The sequence below is a fragment of the Varanus komodoensis genome, unplaced genomic scaffold, assembly GCF_004798865.1.
Source record: "Varanus komodoensis strain SLA01 unplaced genomic scaffold, ASM479886v1 scaffold33, whole genome shotgun sequence".
Taxonomy (NCBI): Eukaryota; Metazoa; Chordata; class Lepidosauria; order Squamata; family Varanidae; genus Varanus; species Varanus komodoensis.
Window position 1 is genome coordinate 811126 of NW_025335817.1, and position 21124 is coordinate 832249.

A 21124-nucleotide genomic window follows, 5' to 3' on the forward strand; every position below is an offset into this window, starting at 1 on the left:
AAGGGGCCCCTTCCTATGGGTAGCACAGTGGAATACATTAAGTAGTGTTGCTGCACTCTGGTTACGTAAATATTCGGCTCATTCCTTCTCAAAGACAATGTGCCTTGTTTCCAAGTAGGAGCCAAGCATGTGGTGAACAAATGGATTAATCACACCAACGGAGAGCCTTGAACTTCCAAATGAACTTCAGATTGTGATGCGTGTTTAATTAAGTATGGTTTAGCCTTAAAAAAAAAAAACCAAAATAGAGTGCTGTGTCAGGTTTACATAATATTTTGAAGGAAGGGCTTTGGGAGGTCAAAATCGAAGGGAAATGAGTGATTTGATGCTGAAGATTGTCTAAGCTTTCACTAATTACGGCTAACCTGAAAAAACATTGCAACACGATTCCTTCCAAATCTGGAATGGGAAGCATTTTTTACATTCTTAATTCAGCCTGCTCCAGGGAATGTGTGTGGATCCTCAGAGGCTCATTCAAGGCTCACCAATGAGAGCATCCGCAACGGTAGGTCAACCATCTCAAAAGCCAGTGGACTAGGGAAAAGACCCCACGGCAGAGACCCTGCTTTGCTTGCAGAAGGCTGTTCCCCGCTACCTCCCAGTGGGGTTGGAAAAACCCCCGTCGGATGCCATGGAGAGCTTCTCGTGCCAGTCAGGGCCAGCAACACTGGGCTGCATGGGCCAAGGCTCTGGCCCCATCCAAGGCAGCCTCCACTGCTCCTAACCATCGTTACAGGCAGAACGCTATATCGCTAATGGCTTGCTTGGTGTTTGCTCTTTGCAGTGCTCATATCCCATCGTTGGTAATATTAAATATTCTTTCCAGCACTTCCTCTCTAGTAAAAAGGTAGAGAATTCAGTAGGCATCACTTTTCTTAACATGGGGAAGAGCATGTTCACCTGTCCGAAAAAGAGGTGAACCCCCGAAGTCAGCAAAACATAGCTGGACCAAAGCAAGATGTTCATTGCCTTGGACCAGTAGCAGGTTCATGGAAGGAAGGAAGGGAGGAAGGGAGGAAGGGAGGAAGGGAGGGAGGAAGGGAGGAAGGAAGGGAGGAAGGAAGGGAGGGAAGGAGGAAGGAAGGGAGGGAGGAAGGAAGGAAGAGAGGGAGGGAGGGAGGGAGGGAGGGAGGGAGGGAGGAAGGGAGGAAGGGAGGAAGGAAGGGAGGGAGGAAGGAAGGAAGGGAGGAAGGGAGGAAGGAAGAGAGGGAGGGAGGGAGGGAGGGAGGGAGGAAGGAAGGAAGGAAGGAAGGAAGGAAGGAAGGAAGGTCATGCGTACATTGTTCCAAAAATAGAGAACTTTTCACACATTAGTAAATCATAGCAAACACAAACTGGGAAAAAAATTCTCACCCAATCCTCTTACTAATTTTAGGAGCACCCATCTCTCTGGTTTTTGTTTTGTATTTTAAAAGAACTAGAAATACGGCCTCTCTGCATTTTATTTGAGAGCATATCTTTGCACATTTCTGCGAAGCTTTCCTCCTCCCAGCACAGCTGATGAAACTTAAAATGGCAGCCTTGGCTGCCGTATCACAAGAGTTCAGAGAAGTGAGCCATAAATCTGTTCAGACCCAAGCACTGGGACTTGACAGGGTTGCCAACCGGGCACTCCGCCTGCTCAGTACAAACATCTAGGTTTTCAAGAGAATTCTTTCGCACACCAGTCTCCCGCTGACCTCCAGTCCTCTCTCTCAGAATTACCACTTCGCATATTGTATCACTCACGGCCGGGGGAGTGCAGGAAGAATGGCACGTCTCTTCTAAGGCAAACCAACCCACAGAAACACATTTCATGCAGTGCAGACCAAGTGTTCACTGAAGGCCCCTTTCAAAATGGGCCCACATTTCCCTGTGTGGTACATTTCGGCCATAAAACGTGACGGGCATTAACCTTTCTTGAGAAAGCTTCAGCTCATGGCAACTTGCTCCACTCCGTTCTCACAGCGAAGCATAACAACAGTTCAAGAAAACGATGGCATTCTCCTTCCCTCCTCTGTTTAACAGCGACAACAAACGCAAGTGGCTACACACAGATGCTTGCCCTTTGAGGACACACACGCGTGTGGATGTACACCAAAAAAACAAGAGAACTTTTCCTGGGTGAAATTAACACATGAGGATGAGACCAGAGAAAACCCACCTTCGTCTGGTTGAGCTGATTTTTGGTTTGCCTCCTCCCCCCGCCCCCATTCTCAGGCTTCGTTTACTTAGAATTCCGTTGGAATAACTTGACACCCCTTTGAGTTGGCCACCTATTCAACAGAAATGAGGGACAGAGGTGGCCCAGAGGGTCACCCATCAAGGATGGTTGCAGAATCTGGTACGCATTTTGCCTTTGAAAGCCTATCACAACCCAAGTGCGCCCATTGCTTTCCTTTTCAAAAGATCTTGATCCCCTTTCAGCATCGATGACAAAGACGACACAAAAGCCATTTCTCATTAGAGAGTCCCTTTCCCAAAGATGCACCAATATTGCTGGCCATTAAGACCATGAGACCATTCTTCCCTGATGTTTCCAGTCCTGCCCTCGTCTTCCTTACCGTCACCCTGAAAGGCAGGTGGCCCCCCAACGAGCTTCAGATGAGCTTGCATGCCTCACAGCCACACAATGGTGGCTAAATCTTCATTGGCTTAAAATTCTTTCCTCCCCAGAAACATACAATGGCATCGCGCTGGCACTTTTGAGAGTTATTGATGCAGGCAAAGATCCGGTTGCATTTCAAGTGTGTCTAAGGACAGGACAAGAGGCTCCATTGCGAGGGGCTTCCTCTAACGGGTTCAGAGGAAAACTCCAGATAAATAACTACATGGCACACCACGTTCCCTTGGCCTCCATTTCTTTTCAGCGTTGTCCGTCGCTTGAAAATAGGCTCTGTTTAAGCTCATTACAGATGTGCAAAACCCCTCGAAGGCATTTGGATAGCCTTATTGTTCCGATGGAATTCCACCAGTGGCTTACCCGAGCGGGAGTCTCCCTCCATATGTCCTCCCAACTGCGTGCCACTGAGCGTTCCTTGAAAAGAAAGTGACGCAAATACAAAATATTGTCCGCCTGCATGTGAACACCAGAGAAAGGGGTCTGAGAGGGCAATGTGGATGAGATGGTCTTTGGCGGCATATTACGGGCTGCATTTTGGACTCAGAGTTGAATCCCACATGATGCACAACAGGAACAACATCCATTTTAATGCTTTTACTTTAAAAGTCATGCTTGGAATAGACACATAGAAACCAGTGGGACTTACATTAGCCTGGACTAACCAGATCCATTGATCCCTGTGCATCTTGCTACAACAAAACCTATTTCCGTGATTCTTCCCCTATGGTGTGTTCTTAATTATTTAGGATTAGTTATTCAATGATTATTCTTAATTCTGTGCAGCAACATCTTCCTCACTGGAGCACACACCTGCCACATGATTTGAGAAATACCCAACGAACTACACACACCTTCAAACAGGGCATGGACAGGAAGTCGTATCCTCTGCTGGGAGGACACACAATCACTTCCCCATAGCCTGAACTACCTGATCCTGCCTGGAAGCTAAGCAGGATCAGGCCTGTTAAGAACCTGGATGGGTGTCCTGAATGTATGAGTCTATGATTATTGCTGTACCTACCTGGAGAGCTTTGGCTGTGGATGGGTATAGAAATCTAAGCGATGAAGATGGTGCTGTGCCAATGGCTAAAAAGAGGGCTCAGCTTTGTACAAGCCAAACCAGAGACCCGTTGGCAACATCCTACATTTTCTACTGAAAATCACTCGATGAATCCTTCTCCCACCACTGATACGCACAAAATGTTGTGTGTGCCTTTGCTGCCGGGATAGACAACCTCTACCTCTCCCAATGGCTTTCAGTGACAACTCCTGACATCCCCAGTCCTGGGCCATAGCAGTGCTGGTGATCATGGCCAGAGGTCAACCATGGGCTTTTGAACACACCCAAATCCTCCACGCTTCACTTCAAAGCTCAGTTGGGCTTCCTCCCATTTTCATTTCTCATATACATTTCAATTCATTTGAATGGGAAAAGTTCACAGTTTGAACATGGAAAGTGCATACTTCTGGATGCATCTTCCAAAAGTGTACATATCTCCCATTAATTAAAGTGTGGAAAAACTTTTTCAAATATATTTCAAAGGGTGTATTTTTAAAGGAACCTCATAGCTTGTCTGAACACAGTAAGTTAGGGAATATACAAACAATTTAAAAAACTGTTCAGGGTATGAATGGACACATTCAGACGATTCCCAAACTGGGGAAAAAATGTTTTCCGACATTCCCAGATGGGTGTAAGAGCGCGAACTTTGTTACCATGAACAATTCATGTCTTACTGATTTAAAAGTTGCTTGGTGCTTTGCTCAAAAATAGGTAATCACCAATAATTAAAATATATCTCAGCAGTTTCAGGGTGGGGCAAGCTGGACTTTGGGGAGCGTCGCACCTTGAGATCAGGTGTAACTATTTATATGAAGTACATATACTATGTCTTCACTCCCCGTTCTTGAGATTTAACTTCTAGAGACCTTGGGAAGTGACTGGGTACTGAAGAATGACAAGTCTAGCGATTCCCATTAAAAGGAAGACATGTTTGTGATTGATAGTTTAATTTAATGTTTTTCTGGGTTATGTTTAGCCTGGGTTCATTCTACTGGAAAATTCCATAAAAGAATGATGTTATGTTTTAAAAAAATGAACAGGGGATTTCCAACTTTCAGAAAATGTAGACAAAATAGTCAAGAGCTGTATATGTTAGAAGAAGGGAAACCAGTGGAGGCACTTGAAGGAAAAGGGTGTTGTATGCAATGCAGCAAAGAAATAAACCTTCAACAAAACGTAAATTGGAAAAATGGGTGGGGGGCAGCAATTTACCAGGCTGTCAGAAGTATATGGAGGGAAAACATTTTATTGCTTTCAAAAGTACTTTTAAAAATAAAATAAATAGGTTTTACTTTATTTTTCATCCTGTCATCTAGAGAGGCCCTTGCTCCCAGGAGTTATAAAAGTGCTAATATCAGAGGTTAGAAAAATCCAGTCCCGGTGCATGATCGGACTTTACTGTTGGGTTTGACATTTTTGTTAGCAGGTTAGTAGATGCCATAAAGCTGAGAAATTTGCCTCGCATAGTGTCACCTTTGCAACTGATGGCTGGAAGAGTAGCCGCCAATCCATTTTTTAAAAAACGAGTTCACTCTGCATTATTCAAGAAGTAAATATCTTAATAACCAGTGTTTTTTTAGATGTTTTCCAGAACAAGGCCACACCTTAGAAGGCAGGAAATTAGAATAACACAGGAAACTCATCTGAATAAACCTGTGCTAACCACCTGTGAGGTACCAGCACAGTCATCAGATCAGGTATTATAGTATCCCTAACAAGTATATCTTAAGCTCCATCCTTCCCACTCCACAAAATCAATAAATAACTTGTTACTTTGCTTGACATTGTGTACTTGTTGGATTTGTGTGGGATTGTAGAGCAGATTCTCAAGTAAGCCATCCAGGTTTTAATTAGCTTCATAGCTGGAGTTCATAATTCTGTGATGTGGAATATTAACTGAAGTTACTCATCATTGTGAACAGGTGAGAAATGCCTTCGTGCTTGCCAAGGCTAAACGCAAACCGGAACATCTTTTGTCATAAGACTGTGCATGTTCTCAAAGTCTGTGATGAGAGCTCACCTCTAGAATTCTAAGAAGTGATTGCAGCATCCTTCACAAACTCATACAAATCTATGTCTTTGGTTCAGGACACAAATAGAAGGATATTCTAAAGTTCCATCCCATTCTTAACAATGTTGAGGGGATTTCTGAGACCAGAAATCACTGAGAGAGTCTCTAACATGGTTCCCATGGGCATCCAAAAATAAGTGTCTTTTTAATGGTTTAGTGGACATATATTGATTTAAATGAAATGCGTTTGTATGACTTTCTACCTTATACGTAAGATTTCACAACAAACTGAAACAAGTATTCGTTTAAAGTTGGTGTTTATATGCTACCCATTCACATATCAAAATCACTGGGTGGTGTTCAATCTATTAATTGCATTATAGCAGATGAATGTTTAATCCCTCCAGTTTTGTAAGATTAATCTTTAGCCTTCAGAAGGGCACAGATAATTCTTTTTCCTTTCCATTTGTTGATTCCCATAAGGGATGTAGATAATTTTAAAGTGTATATACATCAGTGATTATTAAAGACAGTTCTGGTACAGCATTTATCTGTATAATAACCTCCTCCCTGAAACAAAAAACTTACTGGCTATTGCTAAAACATATGTTTTAAGCAACATGTACTGTATTTCCACCACCAGCTATTAGCCAAATTAAACAATGTCTTATTAAACCAACATTGCAATGTCCAATACACACAAAACAAACATGTTTGCAAAATAAGATCCTAAAATCCAAAGTGCCAAAGATAACAAAGTGGTGATTCGCTTGCCTTTAAAAAAATAAATCAATAGAGCCCATACCAGTTCTTCAAATTCCCAAGTATGCCCACAGCTCCACAATGGGTAGGGGCCACTCACTTAGATGATCAGTCACCATCTTGATTTGAAGCTGTGAGACTCCTTCATCCCTGTTTTTTGATAGATTGCTCTACATCTAGGTTGTTCTAGGTTGGAATCAGTGCAGCGAAGGGCCACTAGGATGGTGGCTAGTTTGCAGGGAAAGCCAGATGAGGAGAGACTGAGGAAGCTGGGTCTTTTCAGCCTTGAGAGGAGAAGACTCAGAGAGGACTTGTTAGTGACATAAAGGAGGTTCCCTGAAGAGGTGGGTCATGGCATTCCCCCCCCCCCCTGCAGTGGCAAATAGGACGCGTTCCAATGGAGCAAAGCTCAAGGAACCAAGATTTAGGGTGGATGCCAGAAAGTACTTCCTGATGGTTAGGACCCTGAGGGTATGGAATGGGCTTCCACGGGAGGTGGTAGAAGCCCCATGGATGAAGGTGTTCAAAGATAGGCTGGACCTGCACATGGTAGGCATGTCATGTGTGGAGCCAGGTGGAGCCAGGGGTCAGACTAGATGGCCCCAGAGACCCCTTCTGACTCACTCTGTTCATATGTTTCTATCCTGGATGTCCCTGCTTTTTTAAAAGCTTCATTAAGTCATTTACTCCCCCTTCACATCACTCTCCTTTTTATCCCCGATGTGAAGTTTCCCCAAGCTGCTACCTCCAGATGTATTGGCCTACAACTCCTTCATTTCCGTCCATCACAGCATGATGGGAGCTGCCTAAAAAGCAGCAATTTGGGGAAGGCTGATTAATGCAACTATGCAAATTTGATTTAAAGGCAAATTGGGACCCAGCATCTTTCCCAGCAAAGGAACGTTTAATTGCTAAACTACATGCGAAAAGGGGATCGTTCAAACTTAGCTCAGAAACATTTTCAGCAACTTAAAAGACTGACATTTTGTTATAGTCTTTATTCTCAAGTATGAGGAGGCTATGGAAAGAGGACGAGATGTGGAGGTGTTGAGTTCCCCTTGCTCTCATCCATGGTTGGCTGCTCTTTCCAAACCAGGCAGGAAAGAAAATTGAACAAGAAAAATGACAGGCCCACATTTGGAAAGCAGATGTCAGGTAACAGGAATAATAATTAAAAAGCCCCGAGAAGGTTTAAGACTGGAGAAATGCCTTGTTGTTCTTCCAGGACAATCCCACAGATGGATGCTGGAAGTGTTAGGACTTTTGCTCTTTTCCAGGCTGCAAATATTTAGACTAACTTCATGTAAAATCAGAAAGTAACTTCAAAGAAAGGGTTGGGATGCTCTTCGGTTCCTTGAAGCCTCCATTTCTCATCATGATGAAAAATCTGATGGGTTTTAAGTTGCCACTAACAATTAACATGCTCACTCTCCCTCCCCGCCTCTCTCTAACTGGGTATGATGCCCTCTGCAAATTCACCAGCAACATAACCTGGCTTGGGGAAGCAGAATTTTGCTGACGCTTTGAGAAGAGTATTTTTGAATTTGTAACGGGCACTTCTGGTTACGGAGAGTCAGTGTTGGTTCCTCTCTTATTTATTTCTGCATTGGGGGACTTCATTCTTCCACCTAGATGCCTCCTTGCAATGAGCTACTTCATGCTTCCTGCACTGGGGGTGCTTGGTATGCGTGTGATGGGAAGGGATAGCAACTATCAGCAAGAGCTTTGAGTTAAACAGTGACCAAAACTGAAGCAGAGAGAGGGCACTGTCATTTGGGCACCGTTTCTGCCTTATTATGGAAAGCAGCATCGGGTGGCTTTTTGTCTTATAGATGCAACAAGAAACAGTGCATTGGCCATACTTTCAGCACTGCCCCTGTGCATCAATTTCATCATCACAATATCGATTAAAGTGTGACTTGTCCACGTCATTCTGATGAGTTCCAAGGCAATCCATAAGCTTTGCAGGAGGGCCAGTAAAATTCTTCTATAGCTCTTCGGCATCGCCCCAATTTCTGCATGTTTTACTAGAACGTGATCTCCTGGGTTCTCCTGCAGATCAACGCTAGATTAAAAGTTAGGGCCAGTTTTAGCCAGGCCAGTCCAGAAGCAAACTGCCTTGCAGACTTCACTGCCCCGCCCCGGGGTTGCACTTCACGGTCATTTTTCAGTTGACACCTGTGTTTGCTGATGCCTCCAGCTATATAAACAAGCGTTCCCTTTTTAATCTGAGCACAATAAAAGGTTCTTTTAGGTTTGGAAACCTGACATCTGGTTTCTTTGGCCAGTGATGGCAAACACCAAATATGTCGGTTACTTAATCCCACTTTCTTGGCATGTGGCTGTCAGAAATGTGAGACACAAGGCCAACGCACAAGGCCGTGTGGGTCACTGTCCAGAGCAGGATCCACCCACACGCGTGCAGCGATTCACTATCCTACACACAAATACAAGAGAATGGCCAGAAATTGAGCATTTTAAAGTACCAACGCGGATTAAGGAGCTCGGAACCTGCATCTGCTTGTTTGGAAAGCCTTTACAAAGTTGGTGGGGGGGATTAGGCATTAAAACGAATCCCACCCACGATGCATGGCATCTCCAGAGCCTTAATGGATTATTGCGTAAGAAACCACTGCAGGGCATTACAGATGTGCTTGTCAAAATTAAATGAAGCTAAAAAGCTGTATTATCAACTACAATTTCAAGACTCCCTCCTTTTGAGAAGCAAAGGCAGTCTAGCATTTTTAAAGTGACATCAGTTTTAATTTGCGTTGCCCCCTGCCTACAGACTTCCAGGCTTCTGTTACACGAAAACATTCGGAAAAGAAATACAGATGGCTTCCCGTGGGTCTCTAGCCCCCAGGCCTCTTCCCACTCACATCCCTCTAGCATATGAAATATGAGGTTGTACATAAGCCATACAACTCCTATGAAATGGCACCTACCCCCAGTGCTGCATACACACTTCATCATACACATTCATGTACAATTTGCAATTGTGCACATGAAAAGCAAATGCAGTCCATGTTCGGACTGATTGCTTTGAATGAACATCTTGCCCACTTCTCTAGTCCAGCATGTTCAAACTGGCTAACAACAAATCTGCATGTTAAAGCAATAAATGAACCCAACACGATGTCATTCCAAAGTGTTGGTGCCAACACTGAAAGGGCCCTGTCTCTGGTGAGCATTGGTCATACCTTTAGTAATGACCGGACATGGAGCAGGGTTTCTGAAACAGCCCTTAAATCAAGGGCAGTCTATCACATCAAGATCTGGAGAATTAAAAGCTCCTTAGCATTGCACATATGTGTAACAGTATCATGCAGAATTATGAGCTGAAGAATATTGGCTGAAGTTAGCGAAAGCTACAGCAATTTCAACCAGTTCTGGAATTAATACTAGAAATTAAATTGAGCAGGACTAAGAAGTTCCTAAATAAATGGACAGAGGAGTTCTATGGAGAGCCAGTGTGGTGTCGTGGTTAAGAGCATGGGACTGGGACTCAGGTGATCTGGGTTCAAGTCCCTGCTCAGCCATGGAGCCAACTGGGTGACTTAGGGCCACTCACAGACTCTCAGCCCAGCCTACCTCACAGGGTTGTTATTGTGGGGATAAGATGGAGGAGGAGATGTAAGCTGCCTTGAGCCCTTTGCAGGAAAAAGGCAGGATATAAATTGAGAAATAAATCAATAAATGGAGCAATAATGCATAGAATTGGGGGGATTTGCTCATCCAAAGGACTAGATAGTGTAAGCAATGGAGGGATGAGGCAACAGAAGAGAGAAGGTTGGGCTCTCAGCAGCCACACCTAGAAGCTGGGGTCAACTTGGGAGATGAGCAAAAAGAGAAGCAGATTCTCACACTCCCACGAAGCTGGGGAGCCTTCCTATCCAGACATGGAAGCAACAGGGTGGGAGGTCTCCATGTCATTCACCTCACTTCCTGGCTGGATCTCACAGAATCATAGAATAGTAGAGTTGGAAAGGACGTGAAGGCCATCGTGTTCAACCCCCTGCTGTTGCAGGACACCAAGTCACACCATCCCACTCAGATGGCTGCCCAGTTTCTTCTTGAATGTCTCTAATGTGGGAGAGCCCCCCACCTCTCCAGGCAGCTGGGTCCACTGTTGCATTGCTCTGGCAGTGAGGAAGCTTTTCCTGATGTCCAGCCTGAATCTGGTTGTCCCAGCTTGACTTGGTTATTCCATGTCCTACACTCTGGCATCAGCAAGAAGAGATCTTGACCTTCCTCTTTGTGACAGCTTTGAGGTACTTCTAGAGGGATACCCTGTCCCCCCTCAGTCTTCTCTTCTCAAGGCTGAACATGCCCAGTTCTCTCAGTCTCTCCTCACAGGGCAGTGTTTCCAAACCCTGGATCATTTTCCTCTGGACCCTTTCTAATTTTTCCACATCTTTCTTAAATCTTGGTGCCCAGTACTGGACATAGTATTCCAGGTGATGTCTGACTAGTGAGGAGTATAGAAGAATTACTACTTCTTGTGATTTGGAAGTAATACTTCTGTTAGTGCATCCCAAGAGAGCATTTGCCCTTTTGGCAGCTGCATTGCACTGAGGCTCATGTTTAGCCAATTGTCCAAGTTACTCCAAGGTCTCCAATCTCATCTCACTCAACCACGGAAACAAAGATGACATGCCAGACTGGAGCTTTGGAGCCGCCAGCCCAATGCACAGCTAGACATGTGTCTGTCCATTGATGATAGAGAAGTGCCTACAAGGACCTGCCAGGATCAGAGCCGAGCTGAGAAGCGGAATCAGGTGGAGCTTCCACTTACCCTCAAGATGACCCCTTGAGCTGTACCACTGCTGACCCAACAGCTCCTATCCAGAAGCTCCTATGGGGGAAATGGACCAAATCCACCCACCCAGTTTTAGAGGCCTTGGCACAGCTGTGTTCATGCAACACTGGAGGCATTCAAGAAGAAGCTGGACAGCCACCTGAGTGGGATGGTGTGACTTGCTGTCCTGCAACTGCAGGGGGTTGCATTTGATGGCCTTCATGGCCCCTTCCAACTCCACTATTCTATGATTCTAAGATTCTAGGATTGGGTTGTACATCTGTTATTCACAAAGACTTGGGAGATGACCTTTTATTATTTGTGTGCTGAAATCTGAGCTCAGTCCTGGAAGCCGAAGCAAGACATTCAAAATTGTCCTGGATTATGTCCATGAATGGAAGCAGCTTGAAGTAGCTGTGATCCCAGAGCAACAGTTTGCCTCTAATCTTTTGATTTGTCTTGCAGTTAGATTCCTGTTTACAGTAAACATGGGCAGTGCTTCATGCTAGCATTAACGGTGATTGTCATACGTCTGCAACGCAGTCTTGGCCTTCCCTTGATCTTGTCCTCTTCAGTGGGCTAATAAGTTTTCCAAAAGCTGGAGAGCTTCATACTAAGACAACAGGGGTGCTTTGGGTGCTTCTTTTTGGGGTACGTAAAGCATGGAGAAGCTGCTCTCCATCTTACGATTCCCTCGTCTTTTTCTTTTTACTCTCTCCTAGGCTCAAAGCCATTTACAGGACACAGCCCTGGGTGTGCATACACACACAGCCTAACAAACTCCACAAGGAGAGACATCCAGAAAAGTATACCGCCAAAGGGGCACAATGTATATCGCACAGGGGAATACAAGAAACAGTCTGCTTCGTTTTTACACAAATTTACCCAGGTCACACCTGCAGGACTAAATCACAAACTGCAGTCAAAGTGCCAACGTTTTTGGATTTGCGATGTGATTTCTGGGGCAAAAAATGCGCTCAGGAGCATGTGTGCACTTCAAAAATTGGCAAGAGAAACTGGGCACCAATACCCTTTAATCAGTGGGATAAGGATGTATACATTTGAAAGATGTGGCCACGTGATGGGGACATTTGGGAAAATACATACAGAAATACACATAGGTTTTCATGCAAAACACACACAGGGACGGGGACGGGGAGGGAGCAAACACTGGTCGTCCATCAATTACACTGGATGCCAATTGAATCCGGGCCCAAATTAAGGTGCTGGTGATGACCTACAAAGCCCGAAACGGCTTGGGTCCCCTATGTGCCCTCGCACCCCTTGGGATCAGAGGTGGATGCCCTGCTCCAGGAGCCCCCCTTGAAGGAGATTAGGAGGGTGACTACTCAGAGAAAAGTCTTCTCTGTGGTGGCACCCCAACTACGGAAGATGCTCCCCAAAGAGGTTTGCCCAGTGCCAATCATATTCTTTTCGGCATCAAGCAAACCCTTTTTATTTTCCCGCTATTTTAATACTTAGTTTGTTTCAACTGGGGTCTTTCTCTTCATTGCTGGATGCTGTGTTGTTTTGCTATTGTATTGTTCTTTGTTGCAAGCCATCTCGAGACGTCAAAGTGGTGGATGGGGTGGAAAAGTTTTAAATTAATAAATTAATAGATGCCTCCAAGAGGTCCACAGGCAGGACAGGAAGTACCACTCATCTCCCCTAATTCTCCAGAAAGTGGCTTGGCTCGCAACAGGGATTTTCCATTCGGCCACCATGGCTAACAACTCACAACAAAGCACTTGTTCTTCTGTCTGTGCATTTGCCTAATCCCTCTTTTTAGCCATCTCCGTCAGCAGTCACGTCTACATCTTGTGGCAATATGTTCTGCCACACACATTATGCATCATTGTTGGCTTTTCTCTGGTGTTTTGTTTCCTATCCTGAATCTATATATGGGAATGAATGAATGAATGGATTGATGACCAAATTAATGGATGGCCCCGGACCTAGCATTATATGAGAGAATTACATTGGAAAGAAGGAAGGAAGGACGGAAGGAAGATCTACACCTATTAATGAATGAACAGCTCTCTGGAAGTTGTGCTACAACTCTCATCCTTCCTATTGGCTATGCTGGCCGGGGCTGATGGGGGTTGGAGTTCAGTGAGATCTGGAAGCCCCCATCTTTCTCCCCTGACCCAGAAAAGCTGCACACACCAACAGGAGGCAAGATTTGCTTCCCCTGTTAATTGCTATGAAAATACAACGAATTTGCAGAAGGCATTGCTATCCGCATCAAAGGTCATCACATCATGGGCAAGCCATTCTTGACATTTGAGGTGTGTGGTTTCCACTGCCGAGTGTTTGCAACACGTCTGGAGAAATGAATTGAGCACTTGCAGTATGTTTCCAGCACCCCAACTGTACTTTGCCCTCACACAATGAAGCATAGGAAGAAAATCTTGCTCTCAATACAAACTAGCCCCAACATGATTTACATAAATGTTGATTCAAGTATTCTTCTTTCTGAAGAGGAAACATTTGGCCTCCTTTCAAGCAATGAACAAAAGAAACCCCAAGAACCACTTTCAAGCACCACGATGTTTGAAAGGACAGATGCCTAATCTTGTCATGGCAGAGAAATTTGAGGAGTAAATACATCCACGCAATGTCATGTGTTGGGGGACTGTGAGAAAGGGAACATTTCTCTTAGCCCAGGAAATGATGCTCCTAGAATAAGTCACATCAGAGGTAGGGGGCAGAGCCCCTTCTTCTCTTCCCCCCTCCCCCAAATACATCTATTCTCAACTATTAACTCTCCACAAGAGCTGTTTGTGTCCTTTTCAGGTTTACAAGATGGCTGGGGAACACTGGAAGGGTTTCCTAGGAAAACAAGCCCTGATTTCTCCTGGTGAGAATTCCTGGATTCTGAATTTCCAACTCCCGAGAAAAGGGCCTACCCAAGCAATTTTGCCCAAGGCGACCAAGCTTTCTGTCTTCACCCATAGATAAGGGATGTGTGTACACCAAACTCAAGTTCCACCATGCTCTCTAAACCCCATTTCAAAACTCATTCTGCCTTGTGCCCATATCAGCTTGGGATCTTCCCTTCTTGTCTTCGTGTGCAAATTTCTCTGCATATACACAACAATGGTACACTTCTTCGAAGGGGACACGTTCTGCTTCCATTGATTAAAGCATGTTTGCATAGTTGTTTTTTTAAGTAACACAATCTCTGATGATGTGCAGCTGTATAAATGTAATAAATCAAGCTGAATCTGGGACCCAAGTGAGTGGAAACACACAACACTGAGTGGAGGAGACTGGCTGAAGCTTCAATAGGAGGGGAAAATTTGTTTGTCCACTTAATCATGAGCATAAATCATTCCTCACTAAAGCCCACAACCAGCCTGAGAAATGATGCCAAAGATACGCCAGCAGCCCACCAACACTTCTGGGTGCAGAAAACCAACTCTCCACTGGTCCAGAGAGTAAAATTTCTCAGTTTCTCATCCAGATGCCACCTTCTTTGAAGGAAGCATTAAGAGCAAATTCTCCTCCAGTTCAGATTAAAATCTGAGCTAGGCACGAATTCCTGGTTACTCTCCCCATTCCCTCTCCTTTTAAACTTGATCTGGAATAAGTCCTTTCTGATTAAATACACCATAAAGTAAATCACACGAAGTAGCATAATATAAAACACTACCTAAAACAAATCATTGCATCAAAGACGATGACAGAACAAGCAGCCGGGGGGACGATGAGACACATCTGCGTGAGGTGGCCAGAGGTTGCCATGGCAACCGCCTCTCAAATCATGCATGGGAGAGCGATCCAGAGGGTTGGGACCACTGCTGAGGATGCCCCCTTGCATGCTATCAGATGGGGAAATTCTACCAGAGCCACAGTCAAGGCCTCCTTGAGAGTAAGAGGCCAGTTGGGTAGCCAGCCAGGCTGGTGATGGCAGACCATGGGCATGTGGGGCAGATCCAGTGGCCAGTAGAAAACTTCATTTCCACATGAACCACAGTTCTTGCAGCAATATTTTGGGGCAGGGAGAGAGGGCTGGATGGCTCGTAGGGGGTGCAGGTGCTCCCATTTGGATTAGGATGCAAGCCTGAAGCATACTAGGCAGGACCTTAAACCCCACTGAGGCCTGCACACATGGAAGTCCAAGAGTCAGTGGGGTGGTGGACCCACTCTGGGCCTCGTCTGGGACTTTAAAGGGGCTACTCACTGTGTTGCACCAGTTTGGGGAGTAGAGTTCAGCACCAGAGACAGCTCACCTGAAGTTCCTCCAACTCGGGCCAGGAGCGGGGCTCTGCCCCGCACCCCGCCGTCGCCGTGGCCCACACAGCCCGCACAATGCAATCCAGTGGAGGACGAAAATCCGCTGCACCTTCTATTCCATCGGAGATCCCAATTAGCAAACGAGGTGAACAGATTTGGGAACAATTCATTGAAAATTCTCACTCTTCATGTTCTCTCATTTCACGACCTGCAGCAGCTTTCTCTGACAGACACATTTCTGTCCCTCTAATGTGAATTCAAATGCCACTCAGAAAATGAATGATCCAGATTTTCTGGCATTTAGCCTGGCACCTTGGAAAACTACCTTGCCAACCAACAATATTTTGTTCCTAGTGCAGAATGTAACTGCTTAAAGGCTCATAATCAAGCAAGGCCCATCCATCTTCCTATCATGAGTAAAACCACGATTTTCCGGGAAATTGTGTCCATGGACGCCCCAACAGAATGCATTCATAGCAGCCCGAGCTAACACTGGCCTCCAAATCAAATACTAACTCACTGACTAACTCACCCTTTTCCCAGCCAAAGCTTCCATGAGACATTACCTGAAAGATGATGACATTTCCATGAGTCAAACATAAGCTGTAAAGAGCAAGACCGGGGAGCTTGGAATAAGTGGAAAGGACAAAAGGTGAAAGCCAGAAAGCATGAGATCACAGGAAACGCTGACAATGCGATTGATGGACAGTCAACCTATTGGTGGATTATGGAGAATTCTGCCAGAACAACTGTGCCGGGAAAGGCCTGTAATGAGCTATAAGATTCAGCTTTGCTCAGGTCTGAATAGCCCTTAATTTGATGCAGCAAAGCCTTTATCAAATTTACCCCATGTTCAGAATTGGACACGCCGTGCCCATGCTGTCTGAATGAAGGAATACCCCTTAATGCCACGGGGAAGGGACAAGTCCACACCACACCTAAGGACAGGCATGTAAATCTCTCTCTAAAATCCCCTTGGTTCAAACCAGACTGCAATGCTGTATTTATTGAGAATATTGCTATTAGTAGATATTACAGCAAGTTTTTTACCACCGGGACATATGAAAGGATGCATTTAATTAAGGTCTCCTTAGTGTACAGGCCAAGTTCTGATGTCTAGGTTGCATGGTCTTGGGCTACATGGCTCAGACAGACAGGTGTGCAATACTTCTGTTTTTATTATTCTAGGCATTGTGGCGTGGAGTGTTGGACTTGAGAGATCCAGGTTCTACTTCTCACTCCTCCAAGAAGCTCACTGGGTGAGTTGGCTTGTCACTGACTCTCGCCCCAACCTACCTCTCCAGATTATTGAGAGGATAAAATCAAGAGGCAAAGCAATTTTAGCCAGCTTGGGTTCCTTGCACCACCAAATAAGGCAGGGTATAAATGTACGCAGAAAAGGTAGAAACACGGTTCACTTAGGTCCAACAGGAAGATAGTTGTTTCAAAACCAGGACAAAATAAATTGAGCTTAACATTTGGGAAGAGCTTGCTGGATAAAAGACCTGGAATGGCATAACATCCCTGGGAAACAGCATAGTATTTTGCATTAAAATAAAGAACCCATTAATATTCTTACGTTATTAAGGTATAGATCATGTTTACTCCTACAGACTGGTCTCCCAGATAAAGCAAGGAGTTTGTAGTTGCTAATTTTCTCTTTGTTTAGAGCTGAAACTAAACTTTAGTTACATAACAGGACACTCTTCAGTGACGTGGAAGCATCTACAGAAATAAGAGGGGAAGTTTCACATAAAGCCAGCGGGGCCAAGGTAGTGCTTACAGAGGCAGAAAATTGGGTTCATATTCTAACTTGGACAATCTGGAATCTCACTAGATTGCCTTGGGCTGGGCCAGCTTACCTCACAGGGTTCTTAGGAAGATAAAGTGGACTGGAGGAGACAAGTACACAGGTCTTGAATGTCTTTGAGGAAGCCTGCAATTAATACTCCGAAGGACTTGAACAAATGTTTGGAAGAGGCTCTTCTGGAGATGTCTTTGTGCAGAACTGGTGGCCACTGAAAGCATGACTGGAGTGGAACTGGGCTGGTGTCAAGGGATGGTTGAGCACTGGCTGAGGGCCCACACCAAGCGGGTGTCCACTGGTTGGACACCCCCCCCCAAGCTGTTCTCCTCAACATTGGAACCTGCTTTCTCACCTGCCTCCCACCTGGTCTCACACCATCACGGTAAGAAAAAAGAGGAGATACCCTTGCTTACCATCTCTTTCCCCATCGAGCGAGCAAGGGGTGGCAGCCATGGAGGACAGAGGAAGAAGAGTAACAGCAGCTGGTGATAATGGCGGAGGGCAGGTAGAGTCTCTGAGGAGAGCGTACAAAAACCCAGAGCCAGAGCAGAAGACCCAACGCCTCTACTGCTTGGATCCATCCCATTCGGTCATGGTTGCCTGCCAGATCTAATGCTTTCCTCTGCTGGAATCGCCATGGCCTCTTGCCCTTGCATTTCATAACCACTTAATAAATAACTCATGTAAAAGCAACCAAGGGTCCAAGATCTACCCACACTGATGCATGCAAGTGGAGAGAGGAGGATAAAACCCCTGAGTCATTTCCTCTGCTCCACTCTGCCATGGGCCTGTAATAACTTGGCACGGCCAAACGCAACACATTAAGTTCTCTCTCTCTCCAGCAGCGAGTGGGACAAAACGAGCAACCACAACTGAGTTTTAGATTTATAGCACGATGGCTAAAAATTTCCCTGGACATGGCTGGGATATTCCGCCCCCCTTCCAATAAAAATAGCTGGAGGCTATTTTTAAAAAAGCAGTCAGAGAAATAAATCCATGAGTGGCATGGGAAAATAGGTGTCTTGGGCTGCTGCTTTTGTGAGAGTGCCCTAACCTTATCCTGGGGGAAGCGGGGGAAATGGAAGATGTTTTACATCTGCGGAAATTTAATCGTTCTGGGTCAAGTGCATGGCTTCGGGCAGCTTTTGGACTGGTGGTTCTTACTCCTGAGGTGTCGAAACATGGTGCCATCTGACCAAACATCTGGATACAACAAACCTGGCTTTACATTTCCCAGGCAGACTAGTTTATGGTAGCACGACTAATCTTCAGGGGACTGCCAGAATCCTGCGACAAAGAGCTATCAGCTACATATCTAAATCGGGGACTATGCTGCAATCAGAAGAAGTGGAAATAGATATATTTTCAAATTGTCCCTATTAATCAAAGATAATCCTTATCTAGTATTTGACCTTGTGCTTTTATTATTTATTTATTTATTTATTATATTTCTTTCCCACCTGTTTTTCTTCCAAGGAACTCAAGACTATTTGCTCTCATTCTTATCCTCACAACAACCCTGTGAGGTAGGCTGAGCTGAGAGTCTCTGTGTGGCCCAAGTCACCCAGTTGGCTCCATGGCCGAGCAGGGCTAGAACCCGGATCACCTGAGTCCCAGACCTGTGTTCACCACTAAGCCGCTCTGGCTCTCCCTGCACTGCTCCGGTTGCCAGTAATCACCAAAATTGCTGGCCTTTGGAATATTTCTTTCACAAAACTTCTGCAGCTGAGAAGAAACAAAGGCACAATTGGATAATACATGCCTACTGGATAGTAAATGTTCCTTTGTACATCCTGCACTTAAGATATAACAGAGCAGGTTTGATTTGTCTTAGTTAAATATTGCGTGGGACAGGAGAGGAGATGATTTGTAGAAGGAATCCTCTTAAGCTTTATAATACCTCCTTGCCTTTACTTCGGGAGCAAACAGTCCAAATTCGCCAGTACGTTTTCAGGTGATGGACAGGAGTGGCTATTTGGCTTTTTCTGTGGGGAAGGCTTACGCGAATGGGGTGGCATACAAGAATCCCAAACAAACAAGCCAACAAATAGTTCTTATTTTTCTAATCGCAAGCACACTGTAAGTGTGCTTGAAAATCCCGAAGTATTTTTCTGCACAAAGCATGCATTTGCCTATACACATTTTTGGCAAGTCATTTTCCTAATAGGATTCCCGTCGGCATTTTTTCCCATGCTACGCACATGCCTGCATGCCTGCTTCTCTCAGAGCAGGTCACTGCAAAACTCAGAAAACGCACCTCTCAGAAGCTAACTGGGCTTTAGTTTGGATATTGACCTGGAAGTGCAAAATCAGATAAGCGTCTATTGAAATGCAAACTGAAGGAACGCAAACTTTCTGATCCCTAATTTCTCATCAGTGTTCAGGGAAGGGAGTTTCCGAGGAGAAGCATCAAAGGCAACTTTAATGAATCATCTGGTGATTTAGCAGGACTGTGCATTGAGGGGCAGGCCAAGATGCTGCAAGGTGGCTGGCCATGAAACACTGCGATCGGCTTGCAGTGCCTGCTAAATTTCCAAGGCCTCTCGTTCTATTGTTGGCGATCCAAGAAAGAGAAGGAACAAAGGAAGGGTACGGTATCCACTGTGGCTAAGTCCCCTCGCTTAAGAATTGGTGGCAGCTTCCAAAAGCACCCTTTCCCTTGGCCCCTTTCCTAACTCCTCTCCCAGTTAAGTGAAGGATGGCAGCAAATCCCATAGGAAGCTGGCAAGTCTTGGGGACAGGGGGGTGGCTCACGGGGTCCCTGTTGTTGCTCACAATCACAAAAAGTGTGGGTGCCTTTTCCCAGTCCATCACACTGGTCTGCAGGGCTTGAGAGCTGGAGAGGAGAGAGAGAAACGACGCGGTGGACGGCACAGGACAGTCCAGTTCTGTCATTCTGCAAACAGCAGCGTTAGCGGGGTTCATCTCCCCCCAGGCCTTGCAGCCTCCTGGGGCTTTCCACATCTCCCCCAAGAGGATCAAGGGACCTTCCCGAACGGGCTGAGCCAAGAGAAGCGCTTGCCAAGGGGAGTTCCTGGTGCATCAACGGCTGAACCCCGCACACCACCGGAGCGAACAGTGGCTCGGTTAAAAAACAAAAGAAAATTCGCTCGTGGAAGATGTGGGGCAAAGAGAGAGGGGGACACTGTTCACTGGAAGGAAATGTTAGACTCTCAGGAAGACTCTGGGGCCATTAAGGTTTTTCCCAAAGCCTTGTTTTGGAGAGAAAAAGGTCCAAATCCTCTCCTCTTTTCGACACTGACATTTTCACGGTGGCCTATTGCAGTGGGGGATGGGAACTGTCACAGGTATGCACACAGACTACAATTATACCCATCCTCCTCTCTGCAGAAAAAAAGCTTTTTTGCTAGTTTTGCTTCTTTCTCTTTTAGAAAAAAATATGTTTTCAGACCTTATGACTAAGACGGAACAGCGCCCAACAGTACATTGTCTGCCAAGTTCAGGAAAAATAATGAAGCAATAGCTCGCTCGCTCTCTCATTCTCTCTCTCTCTCTCTCTCTCTCTCTCTCTCTCTCTCTCTCACACACACACACACACACACACACACACACACACCCCTACGCCCACATTCTTGCTTTAATTTGCAGGAGCAGACGGGGAAAGAAGTGAAGTTTTCAAAGTGGATTTTGAGACAGGAAAATTAGATGTGCTGCATTAACTGATTTGCAAAAGGGGCAGGCAGGCAACTCACAAGTGAGAGAAGAAAATGGAAAACAAAGCTGCCAAGAAATAAGGTCACACATTTGTACTGCCCCACTGAGGTCCAGCACTGAACTATGAAGCTCTACAATGCACCACAAATAAAAACCAGGAATGAGAG

At 45.3% G+C, this 21124-nt stretch overlaps 1 protein-coding gene across 3 annotated transcripts in view; it reads right to left on the reverse strand.

Moving 5' to 3' along the window:
* Positions 1-21124, reverse strand: part of THSD4 (thrombospondin type 1 domain containing 4) — a 121258-nt gene that overhangs the window by 76955 nt on the left and 23179 nt on the right. Inside the window, exon 1 of one of the 3 annotated variants that reach the window (XM_044438994.1) lies at positions 17696-17771. The exons of the other annotated variants lie outside the window; for them this stretch is intronic. Coding sequence (XP_044294929.1) covers positions 17696-17710 — 15 coding nt within the window. The 5' untranslated portion in view covers positions 17711-17771. Of the gene's footprint in view, positions 1-17695; positions 17772-21124 lie in introns of those variants that run through there. 3 annotated transcript variants of the gene reach the window in all.